Source organism: Lolium rigidum, chromosome 3, assembly GCF_022539505.1.
Source record: "Lolium rigidum isolate FL_2022 chromosome 3, APGP_CSIRO_Lrig_0.1, whole genome shotgun sequence".
Classification (NCBI taxonomy): Eukaryota; Viridiplantae; Streptophyta; class Magnoliopsida; order Poales; family Poaceae; genus Lolium; species Lolium rigidum.
In genome coordinates, this window is record NC_061510.1 from 290,371,131 (window position 1) to 290,390,151 (window position 19,021).

Sequence of the window (19,021 nt, forward strand, 5' to 3'; positions counted from 1 at the left end):
GCGGCGATCGCCATGTCCATCCGCGACTCCGGCAAGCCGCTGGTGGACCTCACCGACGACGGCGAGGCAGGACCAAGCGGCTTGGTGAAGGACGAGCCCGTGGACGAGCCCGTCGACGAGCGCGTCAAGCAGGAGGTCGTCACCGACGAGATGTACAACTTCCAGCACTACTACGACGCCTCCGGCCGCCGCAAGTGGTTCTAGATTAGGTTTAGTTTTAAAGTTAGTCAAATTTCGTTCGAATCTATGTAAGTTTGGACGAATCTAATCGAATCTAGTTAAGTTTAAAATTTGCGAAATTTTGTTTGGGGGACGCGACTGGGGAGCGACGTCCCCCAAACGCGGCACGAACGAAACACGTCCCCCAAACGCTCAATCCGGCGCGGTTTGGGGGACGGTTTGGGGGACGCGACTGGAGATGCTCTTAAGATTGTACGGGTACAAGAAAAGAGGGGGCTACGGCCATAGGCATGTGGCATCGAGTAGATCATCGGTACGACAATAATTTATATAGGCTTAGACATCCTTTGGGATAGTAACCCTACTCTTTAGTGCTTTGTATTAATCTCGAGAGAGGTTTACAATGAGTGTTACAAGTAGTCTAGATGTGATCTACAAGTCGTTCAAAGATTTGTGCTTGTTGAAAGAATTGTATGCATTGATAATTGCTGGTCTTGCTGGTGCAATAAGGCTTCAGTCCTTACTCCTGATTGGATTGATTGTAATTTTTGTATGATCCTCCGTATAGCTCAAGCTTTAGCTAAATACTGGAGAACGCACAAAAGCTGTATCCAATCCAAGAATCTGTAGCGGAACTCTAGATTCTTATAATGCGGTCGTGGAGTTGAGTCTTGGCAGGCATGGATTCCTCTGTGAGTATAAGTCTACCTGTTCACTAACTTCGAATATGGTCGTATGGAGTTTCTGAAAGGCCCTATGGTACTGTATACTGATATGATTGTCATATACAATACAATAGTTCTATACCACTCACTGCCAGGGATAGTGATGACCTTATCATACTTACATGGCGACTATCCTAGATCATTGGTGAATATTTCATTAATGGTCTAGCACGAGTCAAGTCGATCGACTACACTGATGGTAGAAGGTGGATGTCGGGGGCGGGGGCGGGGGGAGGGGATGTGAAGAGAGAGTTGAGTTGCTGCCATTATATTCCGCTTCTTTCATAATGGCATTGCTAGTCATGCACCGTAGGCAAAGGTAATGTGCCGATGGCTCCGTTCATACTACCATGAATTGGTGGTGGCACTACGGATCGATGCTCATCGTGTTTACGACATGGTGGGCAGGTAGCAAGGTACTGAAACAATGGAGAGGTACGGGCAGAGAGTTACAGAGAGCTGCTTGCGCATGGAAATAAATACGGAGTAAGAGAAAAACGGGAGTGGGACTTTTGTCAAAGATGTACAAAATAACCAGAAAATGCCATTCATGTGAAGTAGTGGTGTGTTCGCAGTGGCATCTCTCGAATACAAACATCTATATGTCATTTCATAAAAAAGGTTATTCTTGCAATATAAGTAAAAATATATCTAATTGGAGGACTCCTAATTAAGGACATTCTATATTGTGATTCACTCATATATACATAAATATCTTGTCATAGTCCTCATACAACACCAAGCACAAGATGTGCTCAAAACGGGAATCCAGTAACTAAGTGCATGATCATTGACAGATCCATTCATGAATTAATTCAGGGGGGAGATCAAGCCAAAAGAGATAGGCCCGGCTTATGGCTTCACGCACATACACTACCTGTTGTGAACAGCTGGTGCCGCGTGTGCAACTGGGTAGTCCATGGCTACTAGGGTTCCTGCTGTGTACACGGCGGTGGCCTTCGATCCTAGCTCCTCCCCATTAGATCCACGAGAAAAGTCCCCTGCAAATTTCATTACCACTGGCTATGAAATATTACATTGTTGTGAATGTTTGATCAAGGCAACTAAAGGACATGCTGTGCAGTGGCCTGTGTGCGATAGTGCGATATATATGAGTATATACAACATATCTATAACTATTCCTCTCTCTATATATATGCATGTGTGGGATATATGATCCAGAAAATTAAAGCTAATTAGGCGGAACTGAACTACTGTATCTAGTAGTAGTATTTTGTACCTACCTAGCTACAACAAGACAACCTAACTCAGACTGAGGTTTGTCAGAAATTATCTCAATATATATATTCGATGGCGAACTCCCGGTTGTTGAAGTTGTAGAAAATCACTAGAAAGATAGAGGAACACAGATAGGACTTGAAGCTGCTGCTAGCTAGCTACTGGGATTCAAGGAGAAATATACATGATAACTAGGCACAAGACATACGGAGTATATATCATCTCATGACTCTCATCAGTGGACAATATATTCAGTTATGATACGGAGTGCGGGTTTTGGGCTCAGCATAATCCAGGTGAATTCCCTGATCACCCCTGTGCTTGCGATGAGGAAGCTGTAGCAAAACCCTAGTGACATATCCGGTGTTTCGTATTCCACCTGATGGGTCGACCGATGCTGCTCCCGCACCCGACTGATCACCGATGCTGCTTCCGACGACCTGAGCCTTCTTCCCCGCATCATGAACCATCAGCGAGTTTCTCGTTTGCTTCTTGCTGTCATAAATGTCTGTCTTGTCCTACAAAAACGCAAGAGAGTGAATATAGTTAGAGGACACGGCAACTAAATACTGGTTAAACAGAATGAGGTAAAGACTGGAACCTTGGATGATAAGGAAGACTTGTCGTTGTTTGAGTACTTTCCATCGAAACGGATGTGGCGAGCTTCGCATGAGGTAATGTAAAGAGTGAAGAGGAAGAACACCAGGAGAATGTTGTAGGTGGTGGTGACCTTTAACTTTCCCTTGAAAGCTACGGGAGAGGAGTTTAGGCTAAACATGGAGGTTCGCTGTGATTGGTGACCCCTTGCGAAACATTAATAGGTAAGAGAACTTACAGAAGGGACATCCATGGAAGAGGATATGGGATAGGTAGACGCAGAAAAAGGGCCTTTGCTAGAAAGTGCTCACCGGAAAACTTGGAAGTGTACTCAAGGAAGTGAGTCTAGCTTAACTGATTTGATTGGGGGAGTGGATGTACAAACCCATCACCTAAGTCAAATCCTCATCGACGCGACTTTAGGTTCCTATTTATACTTGAGGCAGGCTGGACCTGGTACTCATGCAATTTATCTTGAGGACTATTCTTTAATATTCACCAAGATTAAAAATCTTAGTACCCATGCTTAATGGCTGTGTGCATCCCTAGTTGGTGCAGAGGTCGGGAAGTGAAATTCTCCCCATTTTTAAGATACGGGCAAGTTATTTTGGTCCGGAAGATTGCTTTTCTTCCTCCCGGGTCGCTCCTTCCCGAGCAGCTCTGGAGGCACCGCATCCACCCTTCACCCTCTCCCCCTATGGCCACCGCCACCCTCGCCAGCGGTGGTAGCTGCCCTCTTGACTTCAAGCGGCAGTGGGGATAGAGAGGTGCTACCTGACGGCTTCTCTAGGGAGTTGGGATGTCGCTGGTAGGGGCACATAGCGGTGTGGTCGTTGTTGGCCGAGGCCTGTGGATCTTCGTCGGGGGTTGACGAGGAGGAGGCCGGTACATCGGCAGCACGACTTTGGCGGTCACGGCGGTGATCTGCGCCGTCAGGACTAGATCTAGGCTGTGAGGCCTGATCTTGACTAGATGGGTTCAGCCAGGGCCGGCGTTGTGTGGTCTATGGCTGTCCTCTGGACGCCGTTTTCTTCCAGCCTAGCGTTGGACTACCTCCTTCCTCTTCGGTTCCGTCAAGGAGACAACTAGCGGCGTGGGGGCCTGCCAGTCTCGCGAAAAAAGGCGGCGGTCCTAGGGTTTATGTTGTGCGAAGATGAATAACTGCCCGAGGCTTGTCATTCTCGATCTGGCCAGAGTGTTGAGTTACGGAAGGCTCCACCGGCGAATGCAACAGTGCACATATTGACTGGAGTTTGCTAGATCGGGTGGTATTCGGTCGTGCGCACCCATGCTTTATTCCAACTGTTTGATTCTGGAGGGTGCGGCGCGAAGCTCTGTTCTGTGTTGCCATCAGATGATATTCTTGTCCATGGTGAAATCAGAGGCGGAGAATATCATGAAGGCCGGATTGGAGGACTAGCAATGGAGGTTTGAGTCCGTGTGTTGTTGTGGAACTTGCTTGGTGTTCTGGGTTTTTGCAGCAACAATATGTAAGTGGGGGCGGCAGCACAGGTGAATACATAGTCTTACCTTTTCAGGGTGAAAATCCAAGGCCTGGCCTTAATTGGTTATGCCTGACAATGGCCTTGTTGAAGGCATTGTTTTGAGAGTGGGGACTATCTTCAGGGTGAAAACCTAAGATCTTTTGATCGGACGACGATGGCGCTTGTGCACTCTTCCTTTCTTGGAGGCGACTCTTTTGGAGAGACTGGAGTTCAAGTGATGTCTTGGTGGTGGATGTATTGTTGTTGCTAAGGATGGAATACCATAGCAGGGCTTTTTATTTCTTAGTTTTCTTTCTCTTTGTTTGGCCGTGTGTATCCGTACTACCATTAGGATATTGTGTTGTTGCAGAGGCTGAGTGTAATTGGTATCTCTCGATATTAATATATTTCTTTTATCAAAAAAAGAAAGGTGGCGGGATGAGTTTTCGACTAAGGGAAAGGGGAGGCAACACTTAGTCCTATGCAAATTTTGTATGGAACTTAGCTTGTCCAAGACATCAATCTCAAATTTATTTCATAGGTCTGCCCTACGCAATACCCTCAATACTGATGCAACTGAAGTACCCCTAAACTGAAGTATTGTGTAGGAGGAAGGATAAGTGGACCATCGTCTTATGTTTTTTTTGTTTAGTTTGATCACCTTCTCAAACTTGTAATTCTGAAATGGCTTGTGTTGAACTTGTTCTAGCACTTCTTGGAAATCAGCAAGTAGTGGTTTAGTGGGAGTAGCCAATGTAATGGCCGTATATCCTTTCAAGTTATGAATGTCCACACCCTTTGTTTTGAGAACGACTGGTCATTTGTGCAAAAAATGAGATTATATAGTTTGCACAATGATTGAAAGTTGTCTGGCTTATCGCAAGAGTTTTAAAAATTCGGGGAGTGGTGTTTTGGAACATGGGAGCATATGCTCCCACTATTTTGAAATGCATCTTACACATATTTTGATTTTCAAAAAAATTGAAACCAAAAATTCGCATGTAAATCTTCTCGTGCTACACGCTTACAAAGTTGTTTCATAAAAATCGACCTATCATTTGACGTGTGTAAAACACAAAACTCGGTGCTAAAAATAATGCTTTTCACAAGATAAGTTTTCTTTTTATATAGACCACAAAAAATATTGGTTTTTCGTGGAACTTGACGAACGAACATATATTATGAAGATGTACATGTAAATTTTTTTGTCAAAATTTTTTGACATTTCAAAATATGATTTTTTGGTAGAGGGTGCATACGCACCCGGGAGCCGAATTGAATTTCGGTACAAATATATGGACATATATTCCATCTCATCATTGGATAGAATACTAAAGAACAGCCTTAGGGTTTGATCTCCAATAGGTGAAGAATAACCTCGTCATCAACCATGTGATCAACAAGTCAGCTTTGCTGCCAACCATATGTACAATTTTTATTTTATTGATCCCTCTTTTTGTTTTGCCATCTTCAATGAACCATTTATAGATGCTTTGAGTGTATGCTAGTTACTTATTTTCAGCTAATTTGAAATTTACTTATTTTTCCTCCACCTCGACTACCTAGCACCTACTACGTATTTATATGGGCATACCCGTCACTTACTTTTGTTGGCATCCTCGACTAGCTATCATGTAGTTTTGTATACTTATGTGCATGCATTGTTCAATTAGTTGTCATGGGTAATCGAATATGCACACTTATGCATTTAAAACTAAATGTACTCATTTTATTTACCAACACATTAAACTATTCATCAATATACGTATATTTGTATAATTTGTGTGTTGCTCATTTCCAACCACATATTAGCTAATTTATAATTAAGTGAATGTGCACATGCGATCTCATACATAATTTTGTAGTTGTATATAAATTTAACACCAGTATCAATCTTTAGTGAGATGTTTTCTACCATCATTGGATTATAATTTTCTGATGTGTAAAGAACATTGAATACACCACTACCTATGAAAACGCTTTCAAATATAGTTCATTCGGAAAGGCCTACTAATATATTATTAAGGGCGAATATACACTTTCATGAGAGTTCATATGTTTTTAATTTAATGACCTAAGTCCAAATGAGTAGCATGCATAATTTATTTTGAGGCAACTTCGAGCTAACATACTACACATCAATACATGTATTATTAACTATATGCTATTTGTTTGCTCCATGATTGAGAGATCTACTGCATAAACTTTTTCTCATAATTAAAAAGACTTTTCATATTTTGATCTTAATGGTCAAATTATACTCATTTTATCTCTATCCCCAAATTGGTACATAGTTGGTCCATTGACAAACTAGCCACAAATAGTAACAAACGAGCTTTTGAACGTGTAGCTCTCCCTTATGCATCATCTGTAGGAGCTCAATTCTACATGGTTATAACAAAAAAAAAGTATGATGGATATATAGCCAAATCACTCAATATTTATTTTGACAAATATGCAAGCAGGCTCCTTTTTCATTCCATATAGTAGGAGAAAAAAACACAAATAGTACAGCATAGGCCGAAGCCTAAACAATAACAGTTTAAAGAACCTAAAGAAAAATTATTATCAGGGCAAGGTGATTTTGCATCCGGAGCATATGCTTTTATTTCTTTTAATCAGCTTCAGACGCATTTTAAAAAATCAAAAAAATCAGCAGAAAGAGTCACGCGTACATCTCAGCATTCTTTGTGCTTCCAAAGTTGTTTGTCAAAAGACCGATATATTTTGTGTCGTGTGTAATAAACACAAAATTCCGTGCTAAAAAAAGCTCTTCAAGAGACTTTTTTTTTATCGTTTTTTACATAGGACATAACAATATCGATTTTTCGCGAAACTTGGTGTGCACACGGAATGTCAAGATGTACGGGCAAAAATTTTGTTCCAAATTTTGTTAACACTTTAAAATGTTGTTTTCCGGTGGCACAGAAGCATATGGACGTAAGATCAAAAGTGAATTTCTCTATCAGCGGAAACTACCCTATAGCGGAATAATTACCCTTTGAATAAAACCAAACCAACCCAAAATACGTTTCCCTCCTTTTCCCGCTAGGATCGGAAATCCTGTGTGTTTCTCTAAGGTAAAAATAGGGCTACTATTCTACCTCCAGTGGACTCATAGCCTAGTACATGCAACACATAACAATAAGGTCATCAATGGAAACCAATACGGCTGACAGATTACGAATATGCATTGTACATATACTGCAGCAATGGAACGGCAGCAAACCTGCAACAATATTAATTCTTGCACTGATACAACAGGATCCAACAATTTGATCGACACAAAAAAAAACCTTGTTTATCAGGGAGTCATTTATTTCAAATCTCTCTCACCATCCGAACAGTCCTATTGGACTACTAGCTAGAGTTGCAGGTCAAATATGGAGCTGCAGCACTCCTACTATCTAGTTGTTCGACTGTAGGGTGTACGGAGTTAGTCCGGGGTTAGCTTTGTAGACGTGTACTTCTATGTTGTCCTAGGAGAAGAGCTCGAAGACGCACACGTCAAACTTCTCCGGATGATTACCCCGAGAAAACACACCCCAGCCCTTACTAAAACCGCCAGAGGAATGATTGCTGCAATAGACATAGCTAACTTCCCAAGCCTTTCCTTGTTCATCCCAGAGTGTCAACTTCTTGTCGGTGTGGGGAAGATAATCCCTCACAAAATCACTCGGAATAATCTGCAACACAAGAAAGTACTTCAGCAAAACGATCATCTACAGTACAATGGTACTTCCGCCTTGCATGTTAGACCGCCTATTCTGGGATACTTGTTGTTTTTTTACACTATATGGATGTATGAGTGGATGATTTTTTTATGCTGACTATAAGTTAGGAAACTGGTAACAGTAAAGATAAGGAATCAAGTAAAGATACAACTATGCGTAATCAGTATTCATCAGTCAAATGAAAGAATCTGAAACATAATTTTTCCCATACTACGTTGGCGGGGTTAACCATTTCCACATTCTGAGAAGGGAAATAATATACCCCCATATGTATCGCATAAGCTCATTCTCTAGTCTATTCATACTAGCACCGATCATTAAACTCTTGAACAACAATAAGCATATAGTTAATTACTTGAGTTATTCAATTATGAATGGCAATTCCATGGACAAAAACAAGGTTTAATGATGCAAACAGATGTGTAGAACAATGAACTGGCTAATAACTTTCTGAAGGAAAATCTCTAACACTGAGCCAAAATAGAAAAAAACAACCGCAAAAAATATTAATGCTCGACACATGGACTAAAGAATCATGTACATTCATACAGGAAAAAAAAGGAGCAGTCTAACCTCGAAAAAAATGTCTTGTAGGCATTAGTGTCCTTCATTATTTCCAGAGTTGTAGGGTACTTCGATTTATATTTCATTGCCTTTTGAAGAGTGTAGTTCTTCTGATCTTCACTTACTGGCAGCCTTTGCAACATTGCTTCTGGTCCTCGTTGGACTTTCACAACAGCTGGAAAGTGCAATATAATTGAATTACTTAGCTAAATCATTCACTGAGAAATGCATCTCTTACTAAACATGTGGTAGCAAACTTGCTGATAACAAAAGAGTGCAGAGGGCAGATAACTTACTTTTGCCAGATTCATCACTTCCTTAGAAATTCTGAACATCGGTGAAAACTTCAAATAATCTTTGTGAGGGACACTTTCTTCTAACACGCGGTTTGGTGAATCAGAATCTATTACATGAGAAGTAAGATTGAAGGATGTACAACAATAATTGTCAAAACCACATCTAACCTAGTGCTTAGAGATCAATTTTTTATAGCATTTACTACCATGTGACAAGAAGCCTCATAAATTATGACCATGCATGGCGATATCCATGAAACGAAAGGGGCAACTAATTTTTGCAACTTTACTCAATATTATTATATATCAAATGTTCGAATAGGTGTGACCACACTTGTTGCATTGTTATGCATTTATTAGTCAAATGTGCACTCTAAATAATCTTATCATCTTGTTGCTCTAACAATTTTAGAAAATTCCGCCTAATCACCTCTCACGAATTACTACATGTGTCATTTTTATAAAAACTTAATTATCATGAAGGAATAATGCCAGTTTTTTCAACTAACAAGGGTTTTACCTTCAGTACTGTTAAGGCTTAATGAGTTGTAATGAACTGAAGCAGCCGATATATCATTGTCATCTTCATCAGTTTCTATTATACAAAACAGATTGTTTGAAGGCTTAGCATTAAAAGCTGATGACTTCTCAATACAGAGTCCATCAAATACCACCACCGAGAATTGTGAGTGCCCATCATAAGAGAAGGTTAAAATGTGTCCTGACTCTATGGAATGATCGATAACAAATTCCTTCCACCCATTTCCAAAGAATAACCCTTCAGTGTCTGAAGAAAGCTTTGCAGGCCATGCGTTACCACTTTGACCTTTCAGGGATATCAATCCAGTTGGATGATTCTGAAGGTACTGACAGAATGCTGGTGGAACTCTCTACAATACAACAGGAAAAAGTTCATGTTATGAAAATTCTCAACAGTATAAAAATGTACTGGTAATATGAGAGTATGCATGACTGACAGAAGCAAACAACTTAAAAAAACAAATAACTAAAACCCTAAGAAATAATAACCAATATTTTTTATATTTTTACTCTATGAATTTCACAGAATTCAGAACCTCCCAACATAATGTGCATTACCTAAAAGAAGTAGTTACGACATCTAAATTTCACTTTCCCGCTGAACGACGACACATTAATGTATTTCACAAATAGTATATTGGTAAATGATTCTGCCATTTATCAAACCTTGTAATAATGCACACCGAACAATATCCATGTATAGAACTTCGTATTTGGGAAGATGGATCATTAGTACTACAATGTGCTTAATGTCAACATTCAATCGAGTTCCAAAAAAGGGTAAAATTCATATCTTGTCACGACCTTAATGCTTGACTTGGTCCGTCTACTTCAGTAAAACCACTTATTTAACCTCTGTTGAGACCATCTTGGTTAAATGTCAAGTGCATTCCCATTGCCATGCTGCCTTTTTTTTCAAGCCAGTAACCCTAGATATCCAAGTTACAATAACTATGCCAATGTGTGCCCATTATGCTGAACAACTATGATGTGCCTTAACAATTCAATGATCTAATAAAGGTTGTCTGAGTTTCAAATGTAGAAGACAAAATATGTAACACACATAATCGCTTTTATATTTGTTACGCATCAGACGATGTCACAAATATATTAATGTACAAGTTTAACTAGGATAAATATCATCTATATATTCAAACAAATTAATTAACATGAAGTCGGTAATCATCTCTACCAAAATCACACAAAAACCCACTTTTGGTTGTACCATCTTAGTTTTGATAATATGACCCAACGACCTGAGGATGTTATGCGAATGAACGATAACACTTTTGGAGCATTTTATCATATATTGGACTAATAAAGCACAATCCTGTACAAGTAGTAAGCATATCTAACTTCAACCAGTTAATTGAAACAGTCAAAGAAAACAAATAGAATAACCATTTCAACCCTGATAACTAGCTAAGGCAAACCAAATGAAATCAGATAATAGTGTAGGCATGACCATTGTTGTGTTAGCTTGATCCGATCTCTGCATGCTCCAATTAAACATGCTCCAATTAAACAGTGCACTCGAACAATACCAATTCAATTTCGAAAAAAGAAGAAAATAAATCGAATCTGAATCATCCAGCCTCATCAAAGATAATTGATAAAATAAAGAATGCAAGAAAAAAATCGAAGAAAACCAGGCGTGCGAAGAATATACCTCCACAGAGGTAGTTCTCCTGTCAAGAGACAGTGGAGGTTTGTTTTTTCTTTTTTCGCTGAAATGTTGAGCGCTCATTCAAAACTAATTTTTTAATCTGCTGAATCTACTTTATTAGTTTCTGAACTGTTGTGTCCACGCTAATTAGCTCCGCATGCCAAAATTAGGATATTCTAGTGCCATGTTCATGAATAGATTAAACCCACACAAACAGAATCCTATAAATAAAACTTCAGAATTTGAGTTCAATTCATCAAATCTACACTTACCTAACATTGTCGAATGAATTGGCTCAAGGGTTCAAAACCCAAGACTATACACAGCTATTGCAGTCATGCACGTAAAAAAAAACTTGTAAAACATTGTATTACATCTATTCTCAATTAGAAAGAATAAACTTGTGCTCCTCATTTATGATAATGGATTTAATGTGTTCAAAATGATCCAGAGATAATTTGCTTCAGTGATTTTGTAGTACCTTGTCACTATATAGACAAGGTGACCAGGAAGTTAACACGATCTGAATATCTTTGAACTACCAACAGTTGCCAGTAAACAAAACTAGTACTAGCCTACTAGGAATGTTCAAGGACCTGCAACGACAGGAATACATATTCATCGCACTATCACATCTAGAGTCTAAGATCTGGTTTCAAGGAAGCCAGTGTTCCATTCCTCTCTCCAGCTACTGCTACTACGAAAATCTTCTCTCTACATCTTAGATTAGTCCACTTTCATTAGTTAGGTATACAAAAACTTCCCAAAAAAGGGCATAGAGTTTTTCCTCCCCATCCTGACTTACTGAGTGGTGCAAATTGTGGCCGAGATTCAGATGCAGGGAGGATGAGTACACGATCAGAACCAGATTTTTTCATGTTTAGACAACCAAAATCTACTGGAGCTAAACATACACATATAGAGTTCATCACTGAAAGATTAGAAAAAGATTCAAAAACCCTCACCAATCGCTCCCCAGATTCAGGGGCCAAGAACAGCCTGCAGAATTGCTGCCCAACCTTCTTGCCCTCCTCCTTCCCATTCCCCTGCTCCCTCCTCCTCCTCCCATCGCCCTTCCTCTTCGCGTTGTCCCTCCCCGCCATGGCCGCCCTGCTTGCTTTGTTCTCCTGCTGCCCCGACCGCCTGCTCCCCTGTTCCTTGCGCACAGCCATTTCTAACTCCTTCTCCACAGCACTTGAGGTCTACGGCAGAAGATACGCAAGAATGGATGATTTGTTGCAGGGGAGGGAGGAAGGGTAGAGGAGCTGTCGCTGAGGTTTAAAAAGCGGTGGCTGGATTGAGTCTTGGGAGAGAGGAGGCTGGCCCTCCCTGGGACACTATTTTCTTTATTACTCCAGTAAATACACAGCTCCGCTCCCTTTTTTTCCTTATCTCATGCACGGAATGGTCATGTGATCAATCGGCATGTATCCACATTTTTTCTACGTGTCGGTACTCGCTCCCGATTTTATTAAATTTTACGAACTTTTTTATATAAAAATAGCAACATATATAACATTAAATTGTAAATTTTATTAAACTACATGTCAAGGATACTGATTTAGTGTCATAAATATTGCTACTTTTTAAAAAAAATAGATCGAATTTAATAAATTTATAACTTATATAAAACAAATCTAAATATACACTTATTTGTGAACCTAGGAAGTACGACCAAACTTAGTTTCCCAGACGAATGCAACTTAGTTTTAGCCTTTTAGCCACCCCCAAATACAAAATTGTCAAGTCGTCCACTAGAAAAAAAAATAGAGGATACTACGTATGCCACAAAGAGATGATACATGTCTGTCTCTGTTTTCCTTCGAGTTCAAGACACATACGGTTGCAATTCTTCATTTAAGTGGAAAATGCTGCCTACATTTAATTGAACTACCCATTGACACTGCCGAACAAATTTGAACCTAAATATGTAAATAATAAATTGATCTAGTAAAGTTGCGCATAATATGAAGTCACAAAAAATATCAACAATTTTAGTTGCGTAATATGAAATAACACAAAAACCATTGTGCTCTGGGCAGCAGGGCAGGCTACCCACTGGCGTCGCGCGCGTGGAGGAGGGGCGGGATCGACGACGGAGATCGCCGGCCGGTAGCGGGGTTGGTCGGGGATCGACATGGTGGTGTCCTGGGCGGGATCCGGGGCGGCAGCCTCGGTCGGTGGTTCTGCGGCACGTCGGGCCTGGCTGCCCTAGCGAGGGATGTGGCGGCCAGGTGGATGCTACGGCGATGCGGCCGGGGGTGTCCCAATGGCTGCGAATCCGGCGTCTACGGCGGCAGGGTCGTGCCTTGTGGTGGTTGGTGGGACCTCTGCGTCTCTCCCTCCCGGCGGGTCACGGTGGTGGCCTACTTCAGTGTTAGGGGTGGCAGCGGACGACTCGTCGACATGTCTGTGGTTGGTGGCGGCCTCCTCTTCCACCGATGAGGCCGACCGACGGGCGGCCAATCTGACTAATAAAGGTGGCTGCCCTAGGGTTCTTCTTTTGCGAAGATCGTGACCTTCTTGAGGCCGGTCCTTCTTCCTCTGACCGGAGTGAGGATGTCTGGAAGGCTCCGCCGGCCGGCGAATGTAACAGTGCACCTTGTGCCTAGAGTTTGCTGGATCGGGTGGTATTCGGTCGTGCGCACCCATGATTTTATTCCGACCGTTTGGTTTAGGATTAAGCGGTGCGAAGCTCTGTTTTGTGTTGCCATTCATCAGATGACATTCTAATCCATGGTGAAAACAGAGGCGCAGAATATCATGAAGGCCGGATTGGAGTACTAGCAATGGAGGTTCGAGTCTCTATAATGTTGAGGGATTTGCTTGGTGTTGGTTTTCGCAGTACCAGTATGCAAGTGGGGGCGGCAACATAAGTGAAGTTCAGAGTCTTACCTTTCGGGGTGAAAATCCAAGGTCTAGCCTTAATTGGTTGTGCCTAGCAATGGCCTTGTTGAAGGCATTGTTTTGAGAGCGGGGGCTATCTTCAGGGTGAAAACCTAAGATATTTCGATCGGGCCTAGTGCTTCGAGATAATTTTTTATAGCATTTACATTTATGTGACAAGCCTCATAAATTATGACCATGCATGGCAATATCCATGAAACGAAAGGTTTGAAGATGGCTCCTGATTATAAACAATATAAGACGGTATTGTACTACACATGAAACAAAAGGGGCAAATAATTTATGCAACTATTACTCAATATTATTATATATCAAATGTTTGAATATGTGTGACCACACTTGCTGCACGGGTAGTTATTAGTCAAATGTGCACTCTAAATAATCTTATCATCTTGTTTCTCTAACAGTTTTAAAAAATGCGCCAATCACCTGTCACCAATAACTACATGTGTAATTTTTATAAGAATTTAATTATGATTAAGTCCAGCATAATACAAGTTTTTTAAAATAAACAAGGGTTTTACCTTCAGTACTCTTAAGACTTGCTGATTTTTAATCAACTAAAGCAGCCGATATATCATTGTCCTCTTCATCACTTTCTATTGTACAAACCAGATCGTTTGAAGGCTTAGCATGAAAAGCTGATGACTTCTCAATACAGAGTCCATCAAACCAGCCGATATATCATTGTCCTCTTCATCACTTTCTATTGTACAAACCAGATCGTTTGAAGACTTAGCATGAAAAGCTGATGACTTCTCAATACAGAGTCCATCAAATACCGCCACCGAGAATTGTGAGTGTCCATCATAAGAGAAGGTTAAAATGTGTCCTGGCTCTATGGAATGATCCATAACAAATTCCTTCCACCCATGTCCAAAGAATAACCCTTCAGTGTCTAAACAAAGCTTTGCAGGCCATGTGTTACCACTTTGACCTTTCAGGGACATCAATCCAGTTGGATGACTCTGAAGGTACTGACAGAATGCTAGTGGAATTCTCTACAACACATCAGGAAAAAGTTCATGCCATGAAAATTCTCGACAACATAAAAATGTACTGATAATATGAGGGTATACATGACTGACAAAAGCAAACAACTTAAACAAAAAAATTAAAAACCCTAACAAGTAATAACCAATAAATTTTATGATTTTATTCTATGAATTCCGCAGAATTTAGATCCTCCCAACGTAATGTGCATTACCTAAAAGAAGTTGTTACGACATCAAAATTTCACTTGCTCCCTGAAACAACGACAAATAAATGTATTTCACAAATAGTATATTGGTAAATGATTCTGGCATTCATCAAACCATGTAATAATGCACACCGAACAATATCCATATACAGAACTTTGTATTTGGGAAGGTGGATCATTAGTACTACAATCTACTTAATGTCAACATTCAATCGAGTTCCAAAAAGAATAAAATTTATTTCTGGTCACGACCTTGATGCTTGACTTGGTCCATCTACTTGGTAAAACCACTTATCTAATCTCTGTTGAGATCATATTGGTTAAATGTCAAGTGCATCCATGCTACCTTTTTTTTCAAGCCAGTAACCCTAGATATCCAAGTTACAATAACTATACCCATTTGTGCCCATTATGCTGAATAACTATGATATGCCTTAATAATTCTATGATCCAATAAAGGTTGCCTGAGTTTCAAATGTAGAAGACAAAACATGTAACACACATAGTCGCTTTTATATTGGTTACGCATCAGACGATGTCACAAATATATTAATGTACAAGTTTAACAAGGATAAATATCATCTATATATTAAAAAAAGTAATTAATATGAAGTCTGTAATCATCTCTACCAAAATCACACAAACAGAATCCTATAAATAAAACGTTTGAATATGTGTGACCATTCTTGCTGCACGGTTATGCAGTTATTAGTCAAATGTGCACTCTAAATAATCTTATAAGCTTGTTGCTCTAACAGTTTTAGAAACCAGTATAAGGACATATCCATGTAGAGCAAATTGGAGAGAAACATAGGTAGAACCCAATCCAAATCCATCCAGGACATAACTATGAAGAACAAATGGTGAAAGAGATCCTGACGTCGCCGCCGTCATGAAGGGGGCAGCCAAGAGGACATCAACATCGTGAAGGAGCTTCTGCGACTGATTACCTGCTCAAGAAAAGCTCGCAGTCGGCCGAGCCATCGAATCAGGGACGAAGCAGCCAGTGTTAATCTCGCCTCCAGAGTGCCATGCAGCTACATCAAATTATAAATGCTGCACTTTAGGACACAGGGTCAGGGACCCGGTTGGCTAATTTCTGAACAACAGATTCATGCTTTGAATATTCAAAATATTGCCTGCATTTAAATAAAAACCCTTCTCAAGTAGAATGAACATTCATAAGAAGAGCAACACAGATGACTCGAAACTTCAGAAATTCGATGCTCGCTAATACGGATGATCGAACACAATGAGTCATTTGAATCAACCGACGACCTGAATTAACCCAAGACTCGGCAGCAACAATAATTTCCATTGAGGAGTTGAGACTTGAGTCCAGCTACATAGGACCAAAAGTTTAGAACAGACGAGAGAGCCATACCTTCTTTTGGTTGTGCATGACGATCTGCACAAAAACCCCAATGAGGCCCCATGTAGGGCCACACCCTGCTGGCAAAGCACCTTGCCTTTTCTCCTGTAAGCTCCGAGGAGACCAGCATCAGCTCCATGTGGTCCAGCCAGTCACCGTGCCACGTTGCCACCACCAGCTGCCACGCCATCGACGCCATGGATGCCAAAGCTCAAGCCTATTCATGAAAAGCAATGAAAACGTTTAACTTACATAGTAAACTTACTATAAGAAAGTAGTAGAACTTAACAGCTACTCCGAGAAAAATCATGGTTGAGACCGAACAACCAAATCTAGGAAGAATGCAATCATGTAGTATACTGAATTTAGAAATTAACTCTAAATGCCATGTAGCCCTTACTGCGCTGTAGGCCAAAGGGAAGTGCTTCAATACGTGCAAGAACACAACAAATATTAGTACTCTAGATCCATCGTGGCTAATTTGCAGCAGTACTAATATGGTAAGAAATAGAGAAACTAAATAGGCTACTGACTTTTTCGCAATGTTACATGAGTTGTTAAATCTACAAGAATATAGATGCTTTTCACATCCCAGCATAAAAGAAAGAACCCAGATTTTCACTGAACTCATGTAGCAATCTTGCACCGGATCAACAACCTTGTCGTCAGCTAGATCGGGGCAGGGAGGGATACATGAGCAGCAGGGCATGTGGCGTGACGTCTGCGCCAGCAAGAACGCCATTGTGGCCGCCACCTGTCAACGAGCTCCGGCCGCTCTGACCTCCGCAACAAATAATCCCTGTAGTTATTTCCACTTTGGGTGTCTGCGATGAATATGCACAAGAGAGGATGTCAATCAAACGAAGCTAAGATTTTGGTGACACGTGATTTTAACAGTTGAAAGCACACATGGGCCATATCACGTGACAAGTAGCTAAACAAGTTGATGGTGAGATTCTAGCACTGCACATGGGGCAACAATCAGATTCAGCATCATGTGTGTATCCATAATAACCGGATAATATACAAATATGGATAAAAATCTGAACCTATTTCCAAGTACACACAAAAAAAATTAAACAACTGAACACCTCTGACCATGATAAGAAAATGCAGCGTGCCCGTGCTACTAGGATTGCACACACAAAAATGAACAGATAAATTTCCGGCTATGCACAACTAAACAGAGTCAAAAGAAAATGGAGGATCCATATCCTCTATCAGTATGCAACAAAGGAGATTTGTTTTGCAAAAACAGATGCAGGAGGGGAAGATGGAGCTCACCGGGCAGCAGATGGTTGGGGAGGTGACTGGCAGAAGCATGCCATAGAGATGGCCGGCGGCAAAAGCTCGGGGACGTCGCCATGGGGCGGCGCCGGCGAGACTGGATTCTGCTTGTCTAAGGTTCATCGGAGGGTGGGGGCTACAGATCGGAGGCTCCACGCCATGTGAGAGAGCGAGGGGGAGCGGATGGAGGTCGGGGGCGCGAGGCCTCGCCGCAGCCGGTCGGAATCGGCCTACGACGATGGCGGCGCATAGGGGATCGACCGGGAGCTGGGGAGGGGAGACGGCGCGAGTCGCAAAGCGAGCGAGGAGAAATGCGAGCTGTTGGGGGAAACTAGTTGCGCCCGCACCTGTTATCGGTTGTCACACTTTAAATTTTCAAAAAATCTGGAAAAAAATCTGGAACATATATTATGTTGCGTAGTATGCATCTGTAAAATTTCATTCAAAAATTTGAAAATGTTTGGCATGCAAAAGAAGATAAATGAAAATATGTGAATAGTTATGGAATACTATTCACTTTGATCTTTTCTTTTTTCTATATTTTGGAACTAAATTTTATATGTGCACAAGATACAACATAACCCATGTCCACGATTTTATTTTGCATGTTCTGAAAATTCAAAAGTGTGACATCTGATAATGAGGTGCGGCGCAACTAGTTACGGAATATTCGCACTCGCTGATGGGTGGTTCCCTCGCGTTTTGTGTTTCCTCTCCGCGGAATAAGGAGTCATAAGGGCGCGTTTGGTAGCTGGGCAGATTTCGTCCACCATGGCGCAGTGAGATGGCAGTGCTTGGGTGTTGCAAACGGGTCATGAGTCATAAAAGGCGTGTTGTTTGGTTGTCTGTGTGGCATTTTCTGCATCGGGGAGGGAAGCTAGCTCCATTGTTTAGGTGCCTGCACAGACGTCTTTCTACCCTGGTCGTGGATCGCACATCCTGTTTGGTTGCAGACATGAGCGTGTTGTGGTAACCCCTTCCCTTAAAGTGGTGAGGTTACCTAGTACTGCTAAGAATAACAACATATTCAGCTAGATTCAGTTCATCAAAAGTTGCTAGTAATACACAACAATTACTTACCCTACTGGGTGATGTATCACGAGCAAAGCAATTATACTTCGTGATACATCACAGGTTCATTACACGAGGGGTTATTATATACCACCTCGAAAAAGTTCATCATTACAGACCGGGGATCAGGTTCAAGCAAGTCCTAACTAATGGAGGGA

The 19,021-nt window shown here is 41.1% G+C and overlaps 2 protein-coding genes across 6 annotated transcripts; both read right to left on the reverse strand.

The window, feature by feature from the left end:
* Positions 1-2,395: 2,395 nt before the first annotated feature.
* On the reverse strand, positions 2,396-2,922 carry LOC124696659. Its single transcript, XM_047229357.1, has 2 exons — positions 2,746-2,922; positions 2,396-2,662 (listed from the first exon to the last, which is right to left on the reverse strand). The coding sequence occupies exons 1-2, from the start codon at positions 2,920-2,922 to the stop codon at positions 2,396-2,398; spliced, it is 444 nt and encodes a 147-aa protein (XP_047085313.1).
* A 4,492-nt stretch (positions 2,923-7,414) lies between these two features.
* LOC124703539 (B3 domain-containing protein Os11g0197600-like) lies at positions 7,415-18,041 on the reverse strand. 5 transcript variants are annotated; one of them, XR_007003154.1, is made up of 10 exons: positions 17,790-18,041; positions 17,164-17,329; positions 16,518-16,722; positions 16,084-16,170; positions 15,140-15,179; positions 14,457-14,933; positions 9,340-9,709; positions 8,820-8,926; positions 8,533-8,698; positions 7,415-7,911 (listed from the first exon to the last, which is right to left on the reverse strand). XR_007003154.1 is itself a non-coding variant. In XM_047235754.1 (8 exons), exons 3-7 carry the CDS (start codon positions 16,533-16,535, stop codon positions 8,690-8,692), a joined length of 591 nt encoding a protein of 196 aa, XP_047091710.1. In that variant the 5' UTR covers positions 16,536-16,722; positions 17,164-17,329; positions 17,790-18,041; the 3' UTR covers positions 7,415-7,911; positions 8,533-8,689. The 5 variants fall into 5 exon arrangements, 1 of the variants encoding a protein (XP_047091710.1); XR_007003153.1 differs by lacking the exon at positions 15,140-15,179 and having other exon boundaries at positions 16,084-16,189; XR_007003152.1 differs by lacking the exon at positions 15,140-15,179 and having other exon boundaries at positions 16,084-16,272.
* Positions 18,042-19,021: the final 980 nt, after the last annotated feature.